At 39.8% G+C, this 19,894-nt stretch overlaps 2 protein-coding genes across 2 annotated transcripts in view; one reads left to right on the forward strand and one right to left on the reverse strand.

The window, feature by feature from the left end:
- fam120c (family with sequence similarity 120C) overlaps positions 1-3,252 on the reverse strand; it is a 30,155-nt gene extending 26,903 nt beyond the window's left edge. Inside the window, exon 1 of the mRNA XM_050064432.1 lies at positions 1,713-3,252. Coding sequence (XP_049920389.1) covers positions 1,713-2,228 — 516 coding nt within the window. The 5' untranslated portion in view covers positions 2,229-3,252. The remainder of the gene's footprint in view (positions 1-1,712) is intronic.
- Positions 3,253-5,519: 2,267 nt separating this feature from the next.
- LOC126402463 (isocitrate dehydrogenase [NAD] subunit gamma, mitochondrial-like) lies at positions 5,520-14,364 on the forward strand. The gene is made up of 11 exons (XM_050064476.1): positions 5,520-5,707; positions 7,483-7,530; positions 8,809-8,906; positions 9,026-9,141; positions 9,527-9,587; positions 9,796-9,928; positions 10,025-10,158; positions 10,252-10,354; positions 11,656-11,802; positions 13,082-13,237; positions 13,348-14,364. The coding sequence occupies exons 1-11, from the start codon at positions 5,534-5,536 to the stop codon at positions 13,447-13,449; spliced, it is 1,272 nt and encodes a 423-aa protein (XP_049920433.1). The 5' UTR covers positions 5,520-5,533; the 3' UTR covers positions 13,450-14,364.
- Positions 14,365-19,894: the final 5,530 nt, after the last annotated feature.

Raw genomic sequence — 19,894 nt, forward strand, 5'->3', positions numbered from 1 at the left:
AGGCATCTGTATAACTGATCAGCTACCATGCAAGCAGCCACTGCAATAAATTACATTTATGTCAAGGATGGAGGTCACAGACGGCCAGTGGTGCCCACACTTTGTAAATCAACAAAACACTAAAGCTCCACAGCCCTTGCAAAAATACATGTGTGGAAAATTTGTGCTGCACCAATCAGCGCTAAATCACTGACGAGGATGCAAATACTTGGACCTAGGGCGACATAATTGCTTCAGAGCACACTCATGCAGAACCCAATTGGTGGGTGAGGTGCATGGTTCTGCCAGAGAGCGAGCTGGAGAGCTTCACGATTATGCCAGAATTGTTGTGTTAATCTTGTTAAACAATGTCAGTGTTAATCAGTGTGAAAACTAAATAATTACACTCAGTTACTTCATTAAAAATGTATTTAATGAGCCGGTAATCAAATCTCTGTCTTCAAATGAATGTAATATGGGGCAGTGATAGCGAGGCTGATTACGAGGAAACTGTTTCATGACTTGTTCAAATTGCCTAATATTTCTCATGTCACTCACCAATCATAAAACTGGAACTAATAGCCAATGTTAATAATCAAATTAATTTATGTGCAATAATTACAAAGACTAAACTTTCATGCAGCACATATAAAGCTTAGAAGGGCACCACAGCTGCACAGAACAGCCACGACTTAAGTAGAAGATGGAACTTAAACAGATGTGAGACACTTGAAGCTGTAGAAATAGGCCTGTTTCTCTGAATACGGGCAGGAAAAAACAAGACAGTACACATGGGAGCTGTGAGTAATGATGCTGTACACACACAAGGAGCATCAGAATGTGTTGTGCTGTGATGTGGGTGGGATTTTTCTATTCTCTATCCTCTCATGATACACTGTGGCACTGTGTTTTTAATACTAGCATGCAAGCAGATGGGAAGGTAGCTCAAAAGCAAAAAAAAAGAAGCAGCCAGGTGAAGTTGACAGGAGCGAATCATGAGATGCAATCAGCAGGTTAGTGCATTAATGGCAGGCCTAGAACACAACGTTATGAGTCATGTTTCCTCTTTCGAAAACATCATGTTAAGTTATTCTTTGCCCCATAATAGTAGAGTGAGGTGGATAGAGTACACACAAAAAACATATTTATATTTCAATATTCTCAATCAACAACCAACTGAAATGCACAAATGTACCACTGTCAGGCAGTGGGGACCTATAAATAGTCTATCCACTCAGCAGTTGTTCAACAATGTATGAAAGGTTCAATGAGTTCATGTTATGTAATATATAGGCTACACTAGGTCATGTTGTGCAATACATGCTGCTCTAATGCACAGACTGGTTTAGCGAGCAGCCGCTGGTTCATATACGCACTGGATGCATTTCTCCTCCCAGTAGAGCAACACAAATACATGCATGAGAGCAGAGCAGGCCAGCTACAGGCATCACATAGAAATCCATGGCTGAAAACAGACTATGCAAAACAGAGCGTTTGACAGATGAGCTTTGTATTGATGATTAACACTAAACAACATATTTCCAGATTGCCTTCATCTCAGTGGTTAGAGCTGGTAGTTGCACTTGTTCCCCAACTGGAAGGAGTTAAAACGGCGCTGTATGATGTAAGCTGCTAAATGGGCGTGCAACAAGAAAGGGCAAGTGTTAAATGAACAGCACGCCATATGACCACAATAAAACAACTTCACACGACCATGATCACTCATTGCTCACCCGCACTCGGAAGCGGAACATGGCGAGTCGGACGCAGTGGCTGAGGCAGGCCGGGGGCAGGAACCATGCCCGGGGAGGCGGGGTGGCCTTGCTGCCGACGTGGTTGACTATCAGCTGCGCCGTCTGTCGCTGGCCCTGAGCTCGCCGCGCCCACTCGGGCCAGCGCTCCTTCCCCAGTGTGCCGTTGAAAACCACGACCAGCTCCAGGCCACCCTGGTACAGGCAGGCCTGTGACAGGGCGGCCAGGTAGCCCAGCATGGCGTTCCACTCGCCCCCGCACACCCAGTCCGTCTGGTAGCCGCCGTAGAGGCGCTGCAGGCCGGAGTCAGCGTCGATTAGGATCCTGGCAGGCGGGGGCGGGGGAGGCATGGGCCCGGGGTGATGTGGGTGGTGGTGTGGGTGATGGTGGTGAGGGGGCTGGCGGGCCGCGGTACGGGCAAGCTTCAGGAGGTCCACCGGGACTGCGGCCCCGGGACACCGCTTCTCTAAATACTCTTGAAAACCCTGCACTCCCATGACGGTGTTGTTGAGCCTGTGTGTCTGGCCGGGAGCGGGCTCTGAATACGTTCTGTACGCCGTGTTTGTAATGTGATGTGGGGCGAGACCGAAGCTAGCTGTGCACTTTAGGCAAGCTAACTGGTCTCCGGTGTAGTGACTAACTGTAGTTTAGTTAACCCTGCAAAACAACTTGTGTGTCGCCCAGACTAGTGAGATGAGTCACCATGCACTGCTGTACACGTGTGTCAACTATCGTTACTTATTCCGAGATATCGAGATGCCAATTTCTCAGTTTTGGTCGTGGGTGCTCAGTTTAGTGTCCATCCCTGTGGATTTTTGGTGAGATGCCAGCAAGGCCAGTGTAGCTACCTACAACCAGAAAAAGTTCAACACATTTCCTGCTCCCATAATTTGGCTTTAACACAACCAGCATCGAACATGTAGTTGGCAGCTAATAACGGAAATGCAGCAAGGTGGTGGATATTGTTGAAAAATGCCGATAAAATAACTGTCCTGCAGGTTTGTGCACATGAAACAGATGCAATACTGCGCATTAGTTAGCAACCCACAGGCTGGATGGCCAGTTCGCGGACATGATGTTACACCGAGCAGCTTGCAAAATCGTTATTTTTCTTATCTGTCAGCTAAAATATTTGACACTTATTCTGCACTACCTCCGGCGGATTTCAGCACATTTGAACCGGTAGCTTGCTGGGTCGCAGGTGTCAGAATATCAATTAAACAAGCTGTGTGCCTGGCTGACTGGCTAGCTGTACTAACATTTGCTAACTGTGTGGCTAGCTGTTAGCTGCTGGCAGGGTCCCCGGCGTGATTTGACGCGTCAACTCCCGAAGACAAGTCCGGGGCGGACACGACGCGGAATGAGATGGATGTTTGACGAAATAAAAGAAAAGTAACTAAAAGAAAATAAAAATAAAAGCCCGATGGTGCCTCCCTCGCTTTCTTCTTCACTCACGGCTTCATGTTGCAGAGGGGAACATTACTTCCAAGCGACATCAGCCATCTTGCGACTTCCTCGCGGCCCAGTGGAGTGGGAGGGAAGGCGGAGGGAGTGGAGGGAGGAGGCGGGGCCGCGGGGCACGCAGGGAAATGTAGTCCAGTAGGTGTATCACGTCCAACTGGGGAAAATGTAGCGAGGAACACAGAAAAACTACAACGACCGGCATGAGGATGGCCACGATTTGGTCGAGGATAAAAACGCTGGAGAGTAAAATTTCTCCAAGTGCCCCACAAGTGATTCAAGTACAGACGCCGTTATTCGTCCGTTACTCGTCCGGTTCCGATATTATCTTCTTTTTTTAAATACCATCAACACACATATTCATAATGCGATGCTGGCTAACTGCTGCTTTGCTACTTAAGTACTTCACCAATACTTCAACAGTGATAATATTAGTGATGAAAAGCAGTAAATTTAGAATCTGAATCTGCCTTTATAGCAAAGTATGTGTAGTTACACACAGATGGGATTTAATGTACATACACAGAAATAAACATAAACCTGACTAAGGGACTGTTCGTTACTTGACAGGGGGTAGGGGGTGGTGCAGAATGAGGGAGGCATGTCAGCTATTTTTTAAGCACTGGGGAGTGACTTGTTTTCTTTAAAAAATATTGACAAATTATACCATTTCTCACAGCAACAAACTGTAAAAGCAGAAATTATTGTTATTTTCAAATTTCCGACAGGTTTTGAACACATTATGTACAAGGACAACGAACAAAAACGTAACAAAAAACAAAAAAACAAAAAAAACAAATCTAAGCTTAAAATAGTGATATTTATCAAATCACTTTATTCTACTCATCTCATTTTAAAATTTCCCAAGAAAGACCGAACGACTTTTTATGGTGGAGGGAGTGTCTTGCATTTTCTCCCAGTCATTCAGAGCGGCTCATGGGAAAATATTTGTAGCTTTGAGGACAATTAAAAATAAATAAATTTGAAAAAGTCACATTTAAAAATTTACCAAAATAACCCATTTGCACTAACTGACCAGCATGCACCACAACAGTATCAAAAACCAAGACTTTTTTTTTTTTTTTTTTTTTAAACTGTAGGATATTGTCCTCAACTTTTAACTTCCAAACATCAGAAGGTAAATTTTTAAAATTAAAACAACTGATTTATGGTGGAGGGAGGGTCCTGCGTTTTCTCCAAGTGATTCATAGAGACTCAAGGAACAGTATTTGTAGCTTCAAGGAGTATGAAAAAGAAAAGTCTTACCCCAGCCACCACCTCCTCTGAGAAGTAGAGAACAGTCCCTAAAACAAGGACAATACAGCTATACAAAGTAAACCCAAATAATTGACCACACTAAACATTGTACAAAGATATAAATATGAGTTATATATAAGTCTGATTGAAAAATTAAAGTGAATTGTTAATGGTCTAACAGGATAACTGTACCACTATACCATATGCCAATATCATGTAACCAATGTGTCAATGTATATGAAATTTCCTCCTTTTTTGTGAATGCTCTGCTTTTTTTTTTTTGTTGTTTTTTTCTGTGCATTGCTATTGCTATTTTACACTGGAAAAAAGGCTATATATTTGTATATGAATGTATAAATAAAACACCACCACCACAGTGAAATTTGCAAACAATAGTGCAAGTTTGCAAAGTGCAAAAGGTGCTGGAATGAATATGGGATGATGATAGTAACAGGTTGCTGTATATACATGAGTGTGCAACAGGTATGACAGTATGTACACTGTGTAAAGTAATTCTAATGTGATGATATTACCATATGAAAGAACAGTGAGTATCTAAACTATGAAATACAGCAGCTTAATTTACTGTTAATGTGTGCTTGGTGCTATAAGGTTAGTGCAGAGGGATTATTCTTGACACTGTATGGCTGAGTAATCAGAGAAATTTATTATGTATTATTATTATTATTCATATTATAAAAATCAAACATGATTTAGCAGTTAATTATTAGGCCACATGACAAATGAGTGAGAGGTGTAACGGGTGGATTGGTTCATGTTAAATGTTTTGTGTGTGTGTGTGTGTGTGTGTGTGTGTGTGTGTGTGTGTGTGTCGCCTCCTGGTGGTTCAGAAAAAAAGTGCCACGGTAAAATAATGAATAAATAAATAAATAAATAAATAAATAGTGAGAACAAACTAACTAAGTAGGCCACCGGGCCCTCGAGGCTGTCTGTTAGAGTTACCATGGCAACACCAAGCTACCTTCAAGGACTTCACTGAGCTCCTATCTTTGTCTCCTCATCCTCCCCGATTGAAAACATGTCGGATAAGAGACTCTCTGTGAATGAGTGAGTGAGTGAGTGAATGTGTGTGTGCGTGAGGGAGACAGACACACAGAGGGAGATTAACAGTGAGCGCGCAGCTCGCTCCCGGCCCCGTGTCGTCCATCCATCCCCGGGGAGAGTGAACATGACGGCCCGGTCTGTGCGATCCATCTCCGGAGCTCTGAAACTCGTCTTCAGCAGCCGGTTAACCAGGGTAGGACCAGTCTGTGAGCTCACCAGCTGATAGTTAACTGTTAAACAGACTCTGTTAATGAAGTATTTGAAGGTTACTGGTTAGTTTGACGGGACAGCGGTGAGTGAAGCTAAGCTGATTAACGGCTGGTTGGTTGGTTGGTTAGTTGGCTAACTGAGCTAGCTTGGTTAACGTCGCTGTCCGTTCAGCACCCTGTCAACCTGATGTCAACTGGAAATCCCTGCAGAGAAAATACTTATTCAGCATTTCTGTTTGTCTCCCAGACGAGATAAGGCTGGAGATGCCTCCTTAAACTGCTCCCTGCAGGGTTATAAATTATTCACACACTGAAACAACAAGTGCTCCATAGACCAGCTGTGGTGGAACAAGTATTGAGATGTTTTAAGTAAAAGAAGTAATTTGCCCTGACTAAACTTGTTGGTTAAAGCATTTAATGTCTTATGTCCCTGAAATAGAATAACAGTAGGGGGGAGATAAGATCATGGCTCTTTTTATGAAGAGAAATGTTCAAAACCCTCCGGATCTAGCATCTGAAATGGAAATATATTTGTAGATTTCCTTAGACTTTTGTAGACTTTTTATGACTTACTGTGGATTTCTTTGGGTTTGGACTGTTTGTGATACAATAAGAGTTATGTCAATGAAGGCTCTGGGGAATAGTGATAGAAATATTATACCATTTTACAGACCAAACTAATTTAATTTAGAAAATGGTCAATATTAAAATCCAAATAAAATACACTAGTCCATACCCATTGAGTACAGCATACCATACCATGACTTAGTCATACCAAAAATTAGAAGNAGATTATGTTCACCCAGTTTCATGCAGATCGCTCATCCTAGGAAGAGATCCATTTGAAGTGTTTTTTTTTTTAAAAATTCAAAATGGCGGAAAATCTCTATAAGCAGAAGTTATGGGTTCTTGAGGCAAATGTGTTCCTCATGAGGAGAGGCATCTCTGTGCAAAGTNGTTCACCAGTTTCATGCAGATCGCGCAAACTTCCTAGGAAGAGATCCATTTGAAGTGTTTTTTTAAAAAATTCAAAATGGCGGAAAATCTCTATAAGCAGAAGTTATGGGTTCTTGGGGCAAATTTGTTCCTCATGAGGAGAGGCATCTCTGTGCAAAGTTTCATGTCTCTACGACATACGGGGCATGAGATATGCCCATTCAAAGTTTGCAATTTCAATCCGTTGCCATAGCGCCCCCCTTTGGCCAATTGATGTAATATTGCTTCATTCACATCCTCCCATGACCCTCTACCACTGTGCCAAATTTCACATGGATTGACCAAGTCAGTGAGGAGAAAAATGTGGAACAGACACACAGACAGACACACAGAGTTTTCGTCATTATATAATAAGATAAACCACAATCCACACACTACAATACACATATGCCACAGTACATCTACTACAATAGACAAGCCACTATACACATACCACAGTACATATACTGAAGAACACGTACCACAATACACCAAAACACTTACACTAATAAAAGTAAAAAGTTTGAGCGCATTCAGCTCAGAGTGGCTACAGCTCTGGTTTGCTTTTAACCAGCATTCGACTTTTGTTTTGAAGGATTTTAAATCTGTATTTAGTTTGATTTCAGTTGCCATTCATGCTGCTCCTTGTTACTCTATTACTGTCTTGTCTTAGAATAAATCTGGAATGCTGTAGCTGTGATATCTAGGCTCGTCACTTATTTATTTTTTAATTTAAATTAGTAAATCTTCTGTACAAATAACCACCATTTTTCTGTGTTCTCAGGTTTATGGTGCAGCTGCATGTCATCAGAGACACAAGTCCACTTACACTGTGAGTGGTGGCTCAGTCGCCCACGCTTTGTTTACCTTATGACCTTCCTATTGTGATGACCCCACTGTTGTGCACCTTAAAGGAATGCGTCACCCACAGAATGAACATTTGTATGTAAATTATTCACTGCATCTTACCTTGAATTTGTTACGAAACCTTTGTTTTTCTCGCATGCCTCCATTGTGAACGAAGAATCCAAAAACAGAGAGAATTCCTGTTGAATTGAAGTAAAAGGGGTCCGCATTTAAATATCCATTTACAAACTCTCACACAACCTGTGCAGTATAATCCAAGTCTCATTATCCAGTCAGATGCTCAGCAGTTCCCAAACACATGCATTTTTTGCTTGGTATCATAAAGTCTGCCACAATAGGATTCCAATTTGACTCAAGTCAGGGGCCTGCGACTTCTATGAGACAAAATCAGTAAATATTCTCATTGTCTGGGAATTTCAAAATAAAGGTGCATCTTGCAGACAATGATATGAATTGATGCTTTCACTTTGCATTGATGATCACTGAATGAATATATCAGTCCAGATCGATGTATCACTACCCTCCTAAGGAGCAGCGCGCCTGAGCAAGCATGTATTTTAACTCAGCTTGTACATTTCATTGCTCACTACTCGTTCCTGCTGAAGACTGTTTATGCGGAAGGGATTTAAATAGCAAGGTTCTAGTGAAAATGCATGTGTTCAGAAGTACTGAGCATACGACTGAATAAATGAGACTTGCATTATTTTGGACGAGTCATGTGAGAGTCTGTTAACGGATGTTTCAATATAGTTTTGTTGTTGTTAAACGTCAACTCCTTTTACTTGAATTCCTGACGACCGTTCGCCTTTTTTGGATTCTTCGTGCACCGTGGAGGCCCAAGAGAAAAACAAAGTTTTCTTGACAAATCAAAAACCACACAGGGTGAGTTACTGATATACAAATGGTCATTTTGCAAGGGAAGTATTCCTTAAAGGGAAACCCAAAAGTACCAGCACTGTTTTGTGTCATCAGTGTGTTTGCGATGGCACCAGGAAGCTGTTGGTCACCATGCGTCTTCTCTTCTTTGTCCTACTAACCTTCCTGTTTTCTCTTCTCCGTTCTGAATCCCCCTTTCCTCCATCCACCCACACCAGACTATAGTGAGTATGGCTGCTTACAACACACACGCACAGATGTGTACATTAAGTCTTAGGATGACAAGTTTGTTTTGTAGGGAATGCATCTATTGTTTTTATGGGAAGGGTTTTGACTTCCTGTGTTTGTGTATGTGCGTGCATTGCAGCCTCCACCAGCACAGTATGGAGGCAGACACACTGTGACTCTGATTCCTGGAGATGGAATCGGACCAGAGCTGGCTCACCACGTGTGTGAACTATTCCGGTGAGAATTCACAGACACAGAGTGTTTGAATGAAGTCAGTGACCAGCTCACACAGTGCAGTCACTAAATGACTCGGCTCTGTCATACTGAAGTGATCTCCATCTGTGTTTCAATATCAGGTTCTGCTGTGTGCCAGTGGACTTTGAGGTTGTCAATGTGGACTCATCTATGGCGTCAGAAGATGACATCAATAACGCCATCATGGCTATCAGGCGCAATGGAGTTGCACTCAAAGGTTATTTTTTCATTTGTGTGGGTGTGTTTGAAACATGCTCCTAAAAAGGGCTGGGGATATCTGTAAATGTTCGTGTACATCAGAAAATAATCACAGTGACCACAGCAACCCTGCAAGTGTGGCTGAAGATTAAAAGAATAAAAAAGGATTAAAAATCTTTGACCGTGACATTTAATCATGGTACTCTAATTGCAGATGACATAAAAAAAACTTTAGTGCATGAATATTTATTAAAACAAAAAAAAAAGCTAAGTTAGGATTTCAGCACTGACTAAAAGCTGTGTCTTTGTCTACTTTCTTCATTTTAGAGCACGCCATGTGAAATGACATGCTCAAAGCACCTTCTGGTGATGTCTCCAATTTAATTGTTAAATTGTTTATCCAGGTAACATTGAGACGAACCACAACCTGCCACCATCATACAAGTCCAGAAACAACCTGCTCCGGTAAGTCTTTCACTACCTTTCGTTATCTCATCTTAAAGTTATGAGTGTTAAACATAAATGGTGGCGTTGATATGCAGCAGTGGAGTTACAGTGTTCAATCCTGAGCTTCAGGCCTTTGTGTTTGTCCTCCTTTTTACATCTGTCTCCATTTTCCTGTCTCTCTGTCCGTCTTATCTATCCTTCCCTCCTCCTCATCCTCTCTCTGCAGCACTACTCTGGATCTCTATGCCAACGTGATGCACTGCCAGTCTCTACCAGGAGTGAGGACACGCCACAGAAACGTTGACATCATGATCATCAGGGAGAACACAGAGGGAGAGTACAGCAGCCTGGAGCACGAGGTGCGTGTTCATCATCACTTTGATGGTGAAATACACGAATCATACCAAATCCAGCCTCCATGCATCTCCACACTTTCTCTCTGTCTGTCTCTGCAGAATGTACCGGGCGTTGTTGAATGTCTGAAGATCATCACCAAGACCAAATCTTTACGCATCGCTGACTACGCATTCAGGACTGCTCGGGCCAAAGGACGCAGACGAGTCACTGCCGTACACAAAGCTAACATCATGTCAGTTTCTGATGGCTCAAAGGCCCCGACTGTTTTTATTTACCTGTTTCTAAAACGTGACACATTTTGATGTGTATGTTTTTGTTGGAGCAGGAAGTTGGCGGACGGCCTCTTCCTGGAGTGCTGTAAGGAGGTTGCCAGCGGTTACCCTGAAATCACCTTCGACAGCATGATTGTGGACAACACCACCATGCAGGTAGCTTCAGCTGGGGTCGGGCCGGTGTCAGATTTATTAAACTGGTTTGATATAAAGAGCCGGACCAGACCAGTATACTGAATTTTGCGTACTTGACTCAGCAGCTGCTCCTGAGTGGAACATGACGACAGCGTGTCCTCACAGCAAACGCGCATGTGACTAATATCACGTTACATCATGTAACATCGGAGCTCTTACATCATGTAAACAAACCACGTAGGCCTATCAGCTGCGCGGTGGAGATCAGACTGGATGTGTAAACTACTTGCTGTCTTCCTACATTTGTTACTTTTCCTTTTAAAAGAGAAAACACACATTTTATATTGTGATAACTACTGGGACTTACATACAATTATAGCCAAGAGCATGTAGCCTAGCTTGGTATTAGCGCTCTGGCGATCTATCTCCAGTCAGCCTCCACCTTATGTTGGTTTTTGTCATGGAATAAGAAGGTATCATGTACTTTATTCCTCAATCCAACTTCATGATACAGCCGTTCCTCGTCCATTGTGGTGCTTCCAAAGCAAGCGACAGGTAGCATATAAATAGAAACAGGCCCTCCGACAAACGTTCAGCTCTAAACAGCACAGTGCATCGCTTGCAGCCAGTTAGGACATCTCTTTTGTCTGCTTCAAACAAACACGGCATGCACAGCTCTGCCCCTGCCGCCTCTACTGAAACTTGATCTCCTTAATGTTGCCCTGCTGTGGTCACAGCTGTCAAACACTGCTGTCTCTGTTAGTCCGTTTATAAACATTCATAATTATTTATTAATCACATTGCCATATTGTTTATTACTTCATAAGAATTTCCAGCAATCACCAATGCTTATTACCAATGCTTACAGGTTGGATTTAATGCTGTGATGCTGTGAGGTTGCTAATGTAGGCTAGTTTTTAATTTGCCTGGAGGTGTCATAATGAAAAATGTCAGTTCAGCTTAAGCTTGTACACCTTACCAGACCAGCAAAACCGGATATCAACTCAAGTCTAACTGCAGAATGTCTGTACACTGCCATACTGCTCATCTCTCTATGTGGTGTTCAAATCATCATCATCATCATCATCATCATCATCATCGTCCTGTTCAGTGCTTCACATTTCTGTGGATATATTAAATGTGATGGTTACAGCTGGAGGCTAACACGGATCATGTTTAAAATACAAAGACTTTCTACTGTTGCATCATAAATTTATTGCACTAACAAACTTCTGGGTTCTGTCTCTTGTTGACTTTTAGTTGAGGAAACAACATTTTTGAAGTAAAAATGTTCTGAGATGTTGTATCTACTTGTGTGTTAGTTGGTTTCCAGGCCCCAGCAGTTCGATGTGATGGTCATGCCCAACCTGTATGGCAACGTCGTGAGCAATGTGTGTGCCGGGCTGGTTGGGGGACCGGGACTGGTGCCGGGAGCCAACTACGGAGAGGACTACGCCGTGTTTGAGACGGTGAGTGGATTCATGTTAAACAAGGCGTAAAGGGACAACAGAGAGAGAGAGGCAAAGAGAGGCACAGAGATGATACACTAAAGGTCTCAAACTTCATTCACTGAGTTTTTTGGCTCCCAGGGCGGCGCATGAAGTTGTAAATCCAAATGGGCAGTATAAAAGAAGTGGATGGATCCTCTGGTTCTGAAAAATGAAGCCGAAGCTGAAGTGCCTTAAAGCTGCATTATTTCTAATGGCCAGCAGGGGGCGACTCCACTGGTTGTAAAAAGAAGTTTGATTGTATAGAAGTCTACAAGAAAATGACCCTGCTTCTCACTTGATTTATTACCTCAGTGAACATTTTCCTAATAAGTTTATTGTCTCAATTGCTAGTTTCAAGTCTCCTTCAACACAACACTGACATACTATCACTTGTTCAGTTGATATGGTGACATGTTAGGTGACAGTTGCTTATCTACACAACCAACAAACAAGGAGCATCATTAACTTTGAGTCAAGTTTCTGGCCAATTGATGTAAGTCCAATATTCACTCTCCTTATAGCTATGTTTTTGGTCTCCACCAACTCCCAAAGGAAGTATCTGTTTCTTTAGCTGCTAAATGCTTCATTATGTTCATCAGCTCATCTCTAACTGGATCTGCTTGCTGTATGGTGCTGAGCAGGTAGTGTACAGTGGGTGTGGGTTTATCTTTCTTTACCTCCAGCAGCATCTGATAAGTGCAAATAGAAACAGGAAAGTAGCACGCCAGAGAAGTTGCTAAAATGCTCTCTGAGAAGAGGGTGTGTGTTCCTTCACATTACACATGATGAAAAATAACCATTTACAAACTTTAAAGTATTTTCCAAAGAATTGTAAACAATCAGAAGCTTACTTTTTTTCAACATGCTGCTCGTGAAAGTAAAAGCCAATCCCAGATTTACTCTTATTTGCATTTTATCAGTGCTGTGTCTCTTGGATATCTGCTGCTTACAGTCTGGCACATGCTCGCTACCTTTTTATAAAGCCCTGACCTCACCTGAGTGCTTTGGGGCTACACACCACCCATACACGTCCCAAGCACAGAAAGTAAGAAGAAAATAAGAAAATACAGGCAGAAGGTAGAATCTGCATAAAAATACAGCACCACACACTGAGAGTGGATCATAAGTGAAGATTGAGAGGGATTACCTCTGTATAAGTCTATACAATCCTGCATAGTATATCTTTAGCGCTGCTACATCCCTACATGTTCTCCTATTTATGAGCTCTGGCTTTCTCAACATGTTCCTCTATGTGCAGGGCACCAGGAACACAGGGAAGAGCATTGCTAACCGCAACACAGCAAACCCCACAGCCATGCTGCTGGCCTCTTGCCTGCTGCTGGATCACCTGAAGCTCCACGCCTACGCCGGCATGATCCGCAGAGCCATACTCTCCACCGTAACTGAGACTCGGGTACGATCACATCACACAATAACATCTGACTGATGACAGGTCACCAATAGATAAATAAATAATAGAGAATATTCTGCTCACACTGTTTTGTCATCTCCTGTGTCCTCCAGCTGCACACTGCTGACCTGGGAGGCCAAGGCTCCACCTCTGAAGTGGTGCAGTCCATCATGAAGGCTGTGCAGAGCACCGGGCCACGGACACTGAGCATCTAGAACAAACACACATCGGTGCAGCAGTGATGTGTACGTTAGTGTGCCTCTCTCCAGTAGGTCTTCTATGCAATTTCATAATAATAGTTGTTTAATAGTCATACTTAAATGAAACTGTACACACAGTCTATGCAGCTGTTTTTATCTTAAGAGTTTCCTCACCTCCTGATAGTTTTTTTAAAGTTGTCTGAGCGTTTACATCTGAACAATTCCTGAACTGACTATCGTACTGTTTACTGTGTGAAATATTACAACACAATACTACCTAACATAACACCCAATCTATTCCATGTTTGTTAGTTTTGTTAATTTATTTATTATTAAGTGAAACCAGTTATTCTGTGTGCGTTTAACTTATTTTAAACTAAACACAGCTGTTGTTTGTTAAGTGTAACACAGCTGTCTTATTACTGAATGTATCAGACACTAATAAAGCTAATAAAGCTCATGTGTCTGTAGTTCATTGTTTTGTTTCCAAAATTATAATGTGCTGAAACCCACATGTATTCACGCACGCAGCACTGGCTTGTCCAGACCACAGGGAGGCCACATTGTCTTGTGTAATCAGTTCATTCAGTTTGTTGTGACTGAGCAAAATTGTACTAGTTGTGTTTTAATTAGTAGCAGTAATAATAATAACTTTACTTGTAATATTTTTAACCTTTCATGCAAAGGTGGAGCCTAAAGTGTTTCAGGGTTAAAAATGATATTCAAAACTGAAAATAAATAATAACAACAAGCAAAATGTTGATAACAATACCATAGAACTATCCGTGGAATGTAAGTACATAAACTTCAGGATTGTATTTCAGTACAGTTTTGACGCACTTGTACTTTGCTTGAGTAATTATGAGTAATAATTTTTAATTATCATTCATATTTTAAAATGAAATCAATATCAATCAATCAATATGTTAATAGGATTACCCCTTATTAAAGGCATTTTAAAAATGTAAAGTTTCTTTTAAAAAAAAGAAAGAAAAAAAAGCCAAAGCAGTTTTCTGTTATAAGATCCAAGGTGAAGGTATTCCACACTTTATGTTTATCTGCTGCTCCCCAACACTATTAAGTAGATTTTCCTCACTAAGAACCAATGTGCCACAGACAGACTGAGGAAGTCAGACAGTACTGTGCTTTGTTGGTTTTGGACTTCTCATGAAATTTGTTGACGATAACAAAAACTCATCCTGGACTTTTTGTATCATTTAATCTCTTCATGATACTGTTAAATATTTTCGGTGTCTCTGCAGTAAAAGTGAATCTATGCGTGTGTTTGTATTGTCCACATATGGAGGCCCATTTCCGCCAATGTGATCCTATCGGTCATTACAATTAAAAACTTTTGCTGAATGACTTAATATCTCAAAATAAGTATCTCAAAACAATGACTTAGTATCACAACATAGTAAGAAACTTTCTCAAAATAATAAGCTAGTATTCTGAGATATTACCACAATATTTGAGAAAGCTTCTCATTATTTTGAGATACTAAGTCATTATTTCAAGATAAGTCATTATTTTAAGGAACTTTCTCAAGTTGCGATACTAAATCATTTTGTAATACTAAGTCATTACTTTAAGATACTAAGTCATTATTCTGTGATACGAAGTCATTATTTTTAGATACTAAGTTGTTATTTTTAGATGAGTCATTATTTACTGATACTAAGTCATTATTTACAAATACTAAGTCATTATTTTTAGATACTAAGTTATTTAGAGATACTAAATCATTATTTAGAGATACTAAGTCATTATTTACAAATACTAAGTCATTATTTACTGATACTAAGTCATTATTTAGAGAAACTAAATCATTATTTAGAGATACTAAGTCATTATTTACAAATACTAAGTCATTATTTTTAGATACTAAGTTGTTATTTAGAGATACTAAGTCATTATTTACTGATACTAAGTCATTATTTAGAGAAACTGAATCATTATTTAGAGATACTAAGTCATTATTTACAAATACTAAGTCATTGTTTTTAGATACTAAGTTGTTATTTAGAGATACTAAGTCATTATTTACAAATACTAAGTCATTGTTTTTAGGTACTAAGTTGTTATTTAGAGATATTAAGTCATTATTTAGAGATACTAAGTCATTATTTACTGATACTAAGTCATTATTTACTGATACTAAGTCATTATTTAGAGATACTAAAACATTATTTAGAGATACTAAGTCATTATTTACTGATACTAAATCATTATTTAGAGATACTGTCATTTACTGTCATAAGTCAATCTACTGACACTAAGTCATTTAGAGATACTAAGTCATTATTTAGAGATACTAAGTCATTATTTACAAATACTAAGTCATTATTTACAAATACTAGCTCATTATTTTTAGATACTAAGTTGTTATTTAGAGATACTAAATCATTATTTAGAGATACTAAGTCATTATTTACTGATACTAAGTCATTATTTAGAGATACTAAATCATTATTTAGAGATACTAAGTCATTATTTAGAGATACTAAATCATTATTTAGAGATACTAAGTCATTATTTACTGATACTAAGTCATTATTTACTGATACTAAGTCATTATTTAGAGATACTAAAACATTATTTAGAGATACTAAGTCATTATTTACTGATACTAAGTCATTATTTAGAGATACTGTCATTTACTGTCATAAGTCAATCTACTGACACTAAGTCATTTAGAGATACTAAGTCATTATTTAGAGATACTAAGTCATTATTTACAAATACTAAGTCATTATTTACAAATACTAGCTCATTATTTTTAGATACTAAGTTGTTATTTAGAGATACTAAATCATTATTTAGAGATACTAAGTCATTATTTACTGATACTAAGTCATTATTTAGAGATACTAAATCATTATTTAGAGATACTAAGTCATTATTTACTGATACTAAGTCAATATTTAGAGATACTAAATCATTATTTACTGATACTAAGTCATATTTACACATACTAAGTCATTATTCACTGATACTAAGTCATTTAGAGACACTAAGTCATTATTTACTGATACTAAGTCATTATCTAGAGATACTAAATCATTATTTAGAGATAATGGGTCTGATTCATGAAACATGAGCAGAAGGAATTTGTGTGTAAACTGTTTGCGGACGGAAATTTACATGCATGTCCACATTCATCAATATTTTAGTGGCTCCGATCTTTCCGTAGCTACTAACAAAATCTACTCCTGCTCCTGACCACTCGCAGTGCTTGTGTAAATTTAGTAAAGCACATAAATATTGCTTGTCACTATTGGAAATTACAATTTTAATTTGTATTGCGCTCTGTTATGTACACAATACACAGATGCCTTTGAAACACGTAATCTAAACATGACAAAATATTAAAAAATATAACATGCTAGTATTTTGAGATATTACGTCAATATCTGAGAAAGCTTCTCATTATTTTGAGATACTATGTCATTATTTCAAGATGAGTCATTATTTTAAGAAACTTTATCAAGTTGCGATACTAAATCATTTTGTAATACTAAGTCATTACTTTAAGATACTAAGTCATTATTCTGACATACTAAGTCATTATTCTGTGATGTGAACACATACATTTAGTTAAATTAGTAGGCAATTAGCAGGTTTAAGATCCAGATTAGGTTCATGATTGTGAATTATCTATGTAAATCGACTGGGTTTGATGTTGACTCCAGTGGAGGCATGTCGCTCTCCCCAGTTATGCCAGCGATGCGCTCGTCTGCAGCAGATAGTTGTGACTGTGAGCCTCCTCCTCCTGTGGCTGCTGTATTTTTTTTTGTGTGTGCTTATGCGTTTCTTTGCCTCCAGTTTCATATCAAACCATTTACGCTTCACCTCTGACATGGTTCTTTTGTACTACGGAGACAACATTAACAGCATCTGTTACCTCCCTCCAGGCCTTCGCTTTGCCTGTCCCTGTCACACCACTACTAACTAAAATGTTTTTCTTAAGTCCACTTCACCTGAAATTATTTCGATCTCCACTTCGGAAAAATTCTTTTTCTTTCTCTCTCTTTCTTTGTTTGCGCCATGACTGACAGGTTGACTGGATGCACGTACACCTCCTTTTATGGTGGTCATTGGCTATTCATGGGCGGGGATTTATGCTAATTGCTGATTACCGGGAGCGCGCTGTCAATTTATGATGAATTGGCATTCATGATCATACATGTGTTTACGATCAAATCTGAGTTTCCCGCGGCTTACCTGAATCCGGAGTACGTTTTTAGTAGCGTAGGCTTTTATGTGCAAATCTACACACAGATTTACTCACTTTTCATGAATGAGACCCAGTATCTTTAAATAATGACAGTATCAGTAAATAATGACTTACTATCTTTAAATAATGACTTAGTATCTTTAAATAATGGCTTACTATCTCTAAATAATGACTTAGTAAATAATGACTTAGTATCTCTAAATAATGACTTACTATCTTTAAATAATGACTTAGTATCAGTAAATAATGACTTAGTAAGTCATTATTTAAATATACTAAGTCATTATTTAAAGATACTAAGCCATTATTTTGATGGTAGTCATTACTTAAGAAAGTTTAAGATTATTTTGAGATATTAAGTCATTATTTTCAGGAGGATTATTATTATACTGACTTCCAGGATGTTATATATTTATTAATCACACTGGCTGAAATGGGCTTCCATAGCTCTAACTAATTAAAGCCCACTGATCAAACTTTACACAGACATCAGAAATCTGTTTCACAAATACATCAAAACATGGAAAAGAAACAGCTCCAGCCGCCTCATGTGTGAGTGTGTTCATGTTTTTGTGTGTATGTTTAAGGTCGCTCAGCGGGCCCCTCGATAATTAGAGGCTTCTCCCAATGAGGGAGTAATTGAGGGGAGGCAAACAGATTACTGCAGAACGACAGGTGGAATGCAGGAGTCGGAGAGAGAGACAGAGAGAGGGGGAGGAAAAACCAGGGAGCAGGGGTGAGAAAGAAAAAGGGTAACCCTCCTCTTGTAGCTGCTTTTCATTTCTCTCCAAAACATCCCACTTGTCACAACATCTGACGCCGTCTCTCCGCCCTCTCCATTGCCCGCTGATGCAAAATCACACGTACACATATCAGTTTAATGTGTGTGCATGAAAGGTCTTTGATCATTCTGGGAGGCTAATAACAGAAATCTCATTTGATCTGCTGGTGCACGGCCCTCGTGCGCTCTTATGTCCCGCACTGAATGTGGATCAAAGTAGGGCCAGCAGCAACATGGTTAATATCTAAACAATCAGCAGGAAATTACATTAATTCACCGCTGCAGCCCGGACATCACGCCCTTTGATCAACACTCCCGCTTTACTCTCGAGTACCCATTCTTTATTTTACTGCTGCATTTCATAAATCCAAGAGAGGCGAGAAAAGGGAGGGATGTGTTGGAAGAGGAGGGGGAAAGAAGGGAGGAGATGGGGAGACAGGAGTCAGCAGCGTGAGTTGGCAGAGGTCACCCTCAGAGTAATAAGCCAGGGAGAAACACAGCATGGATGCGGTTAGTGTGTGCAACAGCAGATCAGGTTGTCCTGGATCCTACAGATGCTTCACGGGACGCTGAGGACGAGGACGAGGTGAGTGAGACGTCTACGTTTGCTTGTACTTCTTCCTCTCTCTGAAATGGGAAATTAAAATCTGTACAAGTGGCTGTTACTTTCAACGAGGCTGCAGATGTTACAGATGGATGTTTAGTTTTGAGAGTGAGAATTAATCTGTTTAAGTTTATTTCTGACAGAAACAATATAGACAAGAACGATAAAAACGCTCTTAGAGGTATAAGACGGGGTGACATGAGGTTTGACATTTGTTTCATGAAAAGAAAAATAAGTACTAACCAGCAGGAATTCAGTCTTCTAATTGGATTAACATAGCCAAAAGATGTCAAACTGTTGCTCAGAGACTCTCGTGAGGCGACCATCAGCTATATGGGCTGAAGTCAACTCTGTATTAACACCTGCATAGTGTTTTTTAAAGTGTATCCCCCGGCTGCACGGACAGCTATGAAAGTAATAAGTTTCCCACCTTCAAACTAAAATATTTACATCCTCAAGGTGCCACTGAAAGGTTTTATTCAAACATACTACCTTCAAAGGACATCTAAAGAAAAAAGATTTCACCTTCACAGCTTTGTCATTTTGTAATTAGGCCCATGATTTTCTAACCAAATGGGGTTTAATTTTTTTTTTACTGCAGCAACTCAAGTCTTAATTTACTGTGTAACTGTTTCCAGTCTTGTGTTTTGAGGCAGAGTGACTGTCAAAAGCTATTTTCCAAGACAAAACGAATGGATCCAAGGACTGCTGAGTTCACTAGAAAGCCTGTTTTGTGTTTAAAGATGGATGATACTGACAGTACATTTCTTTTATCCAGCTTTTCCTGACGAAATACTCAGACTTTTTTTACTTAAAAGTGGAAACAGGCAGGTTTTTA

Source organism: Epinephelus moara, chromosome 16, assembly GCF_006386435.1.
Source record: "Epinephelus moara isolate mb chromosome 16, YSFRI_EMoa_1.0, whole genome shotgun sequence".
NCBI classification, from domain to species: Eukaryota; Metazoa; Chordata; class Actinopteri; order Perciformes; family Serranidae; genus Epinephelus; species Epinephelus moara.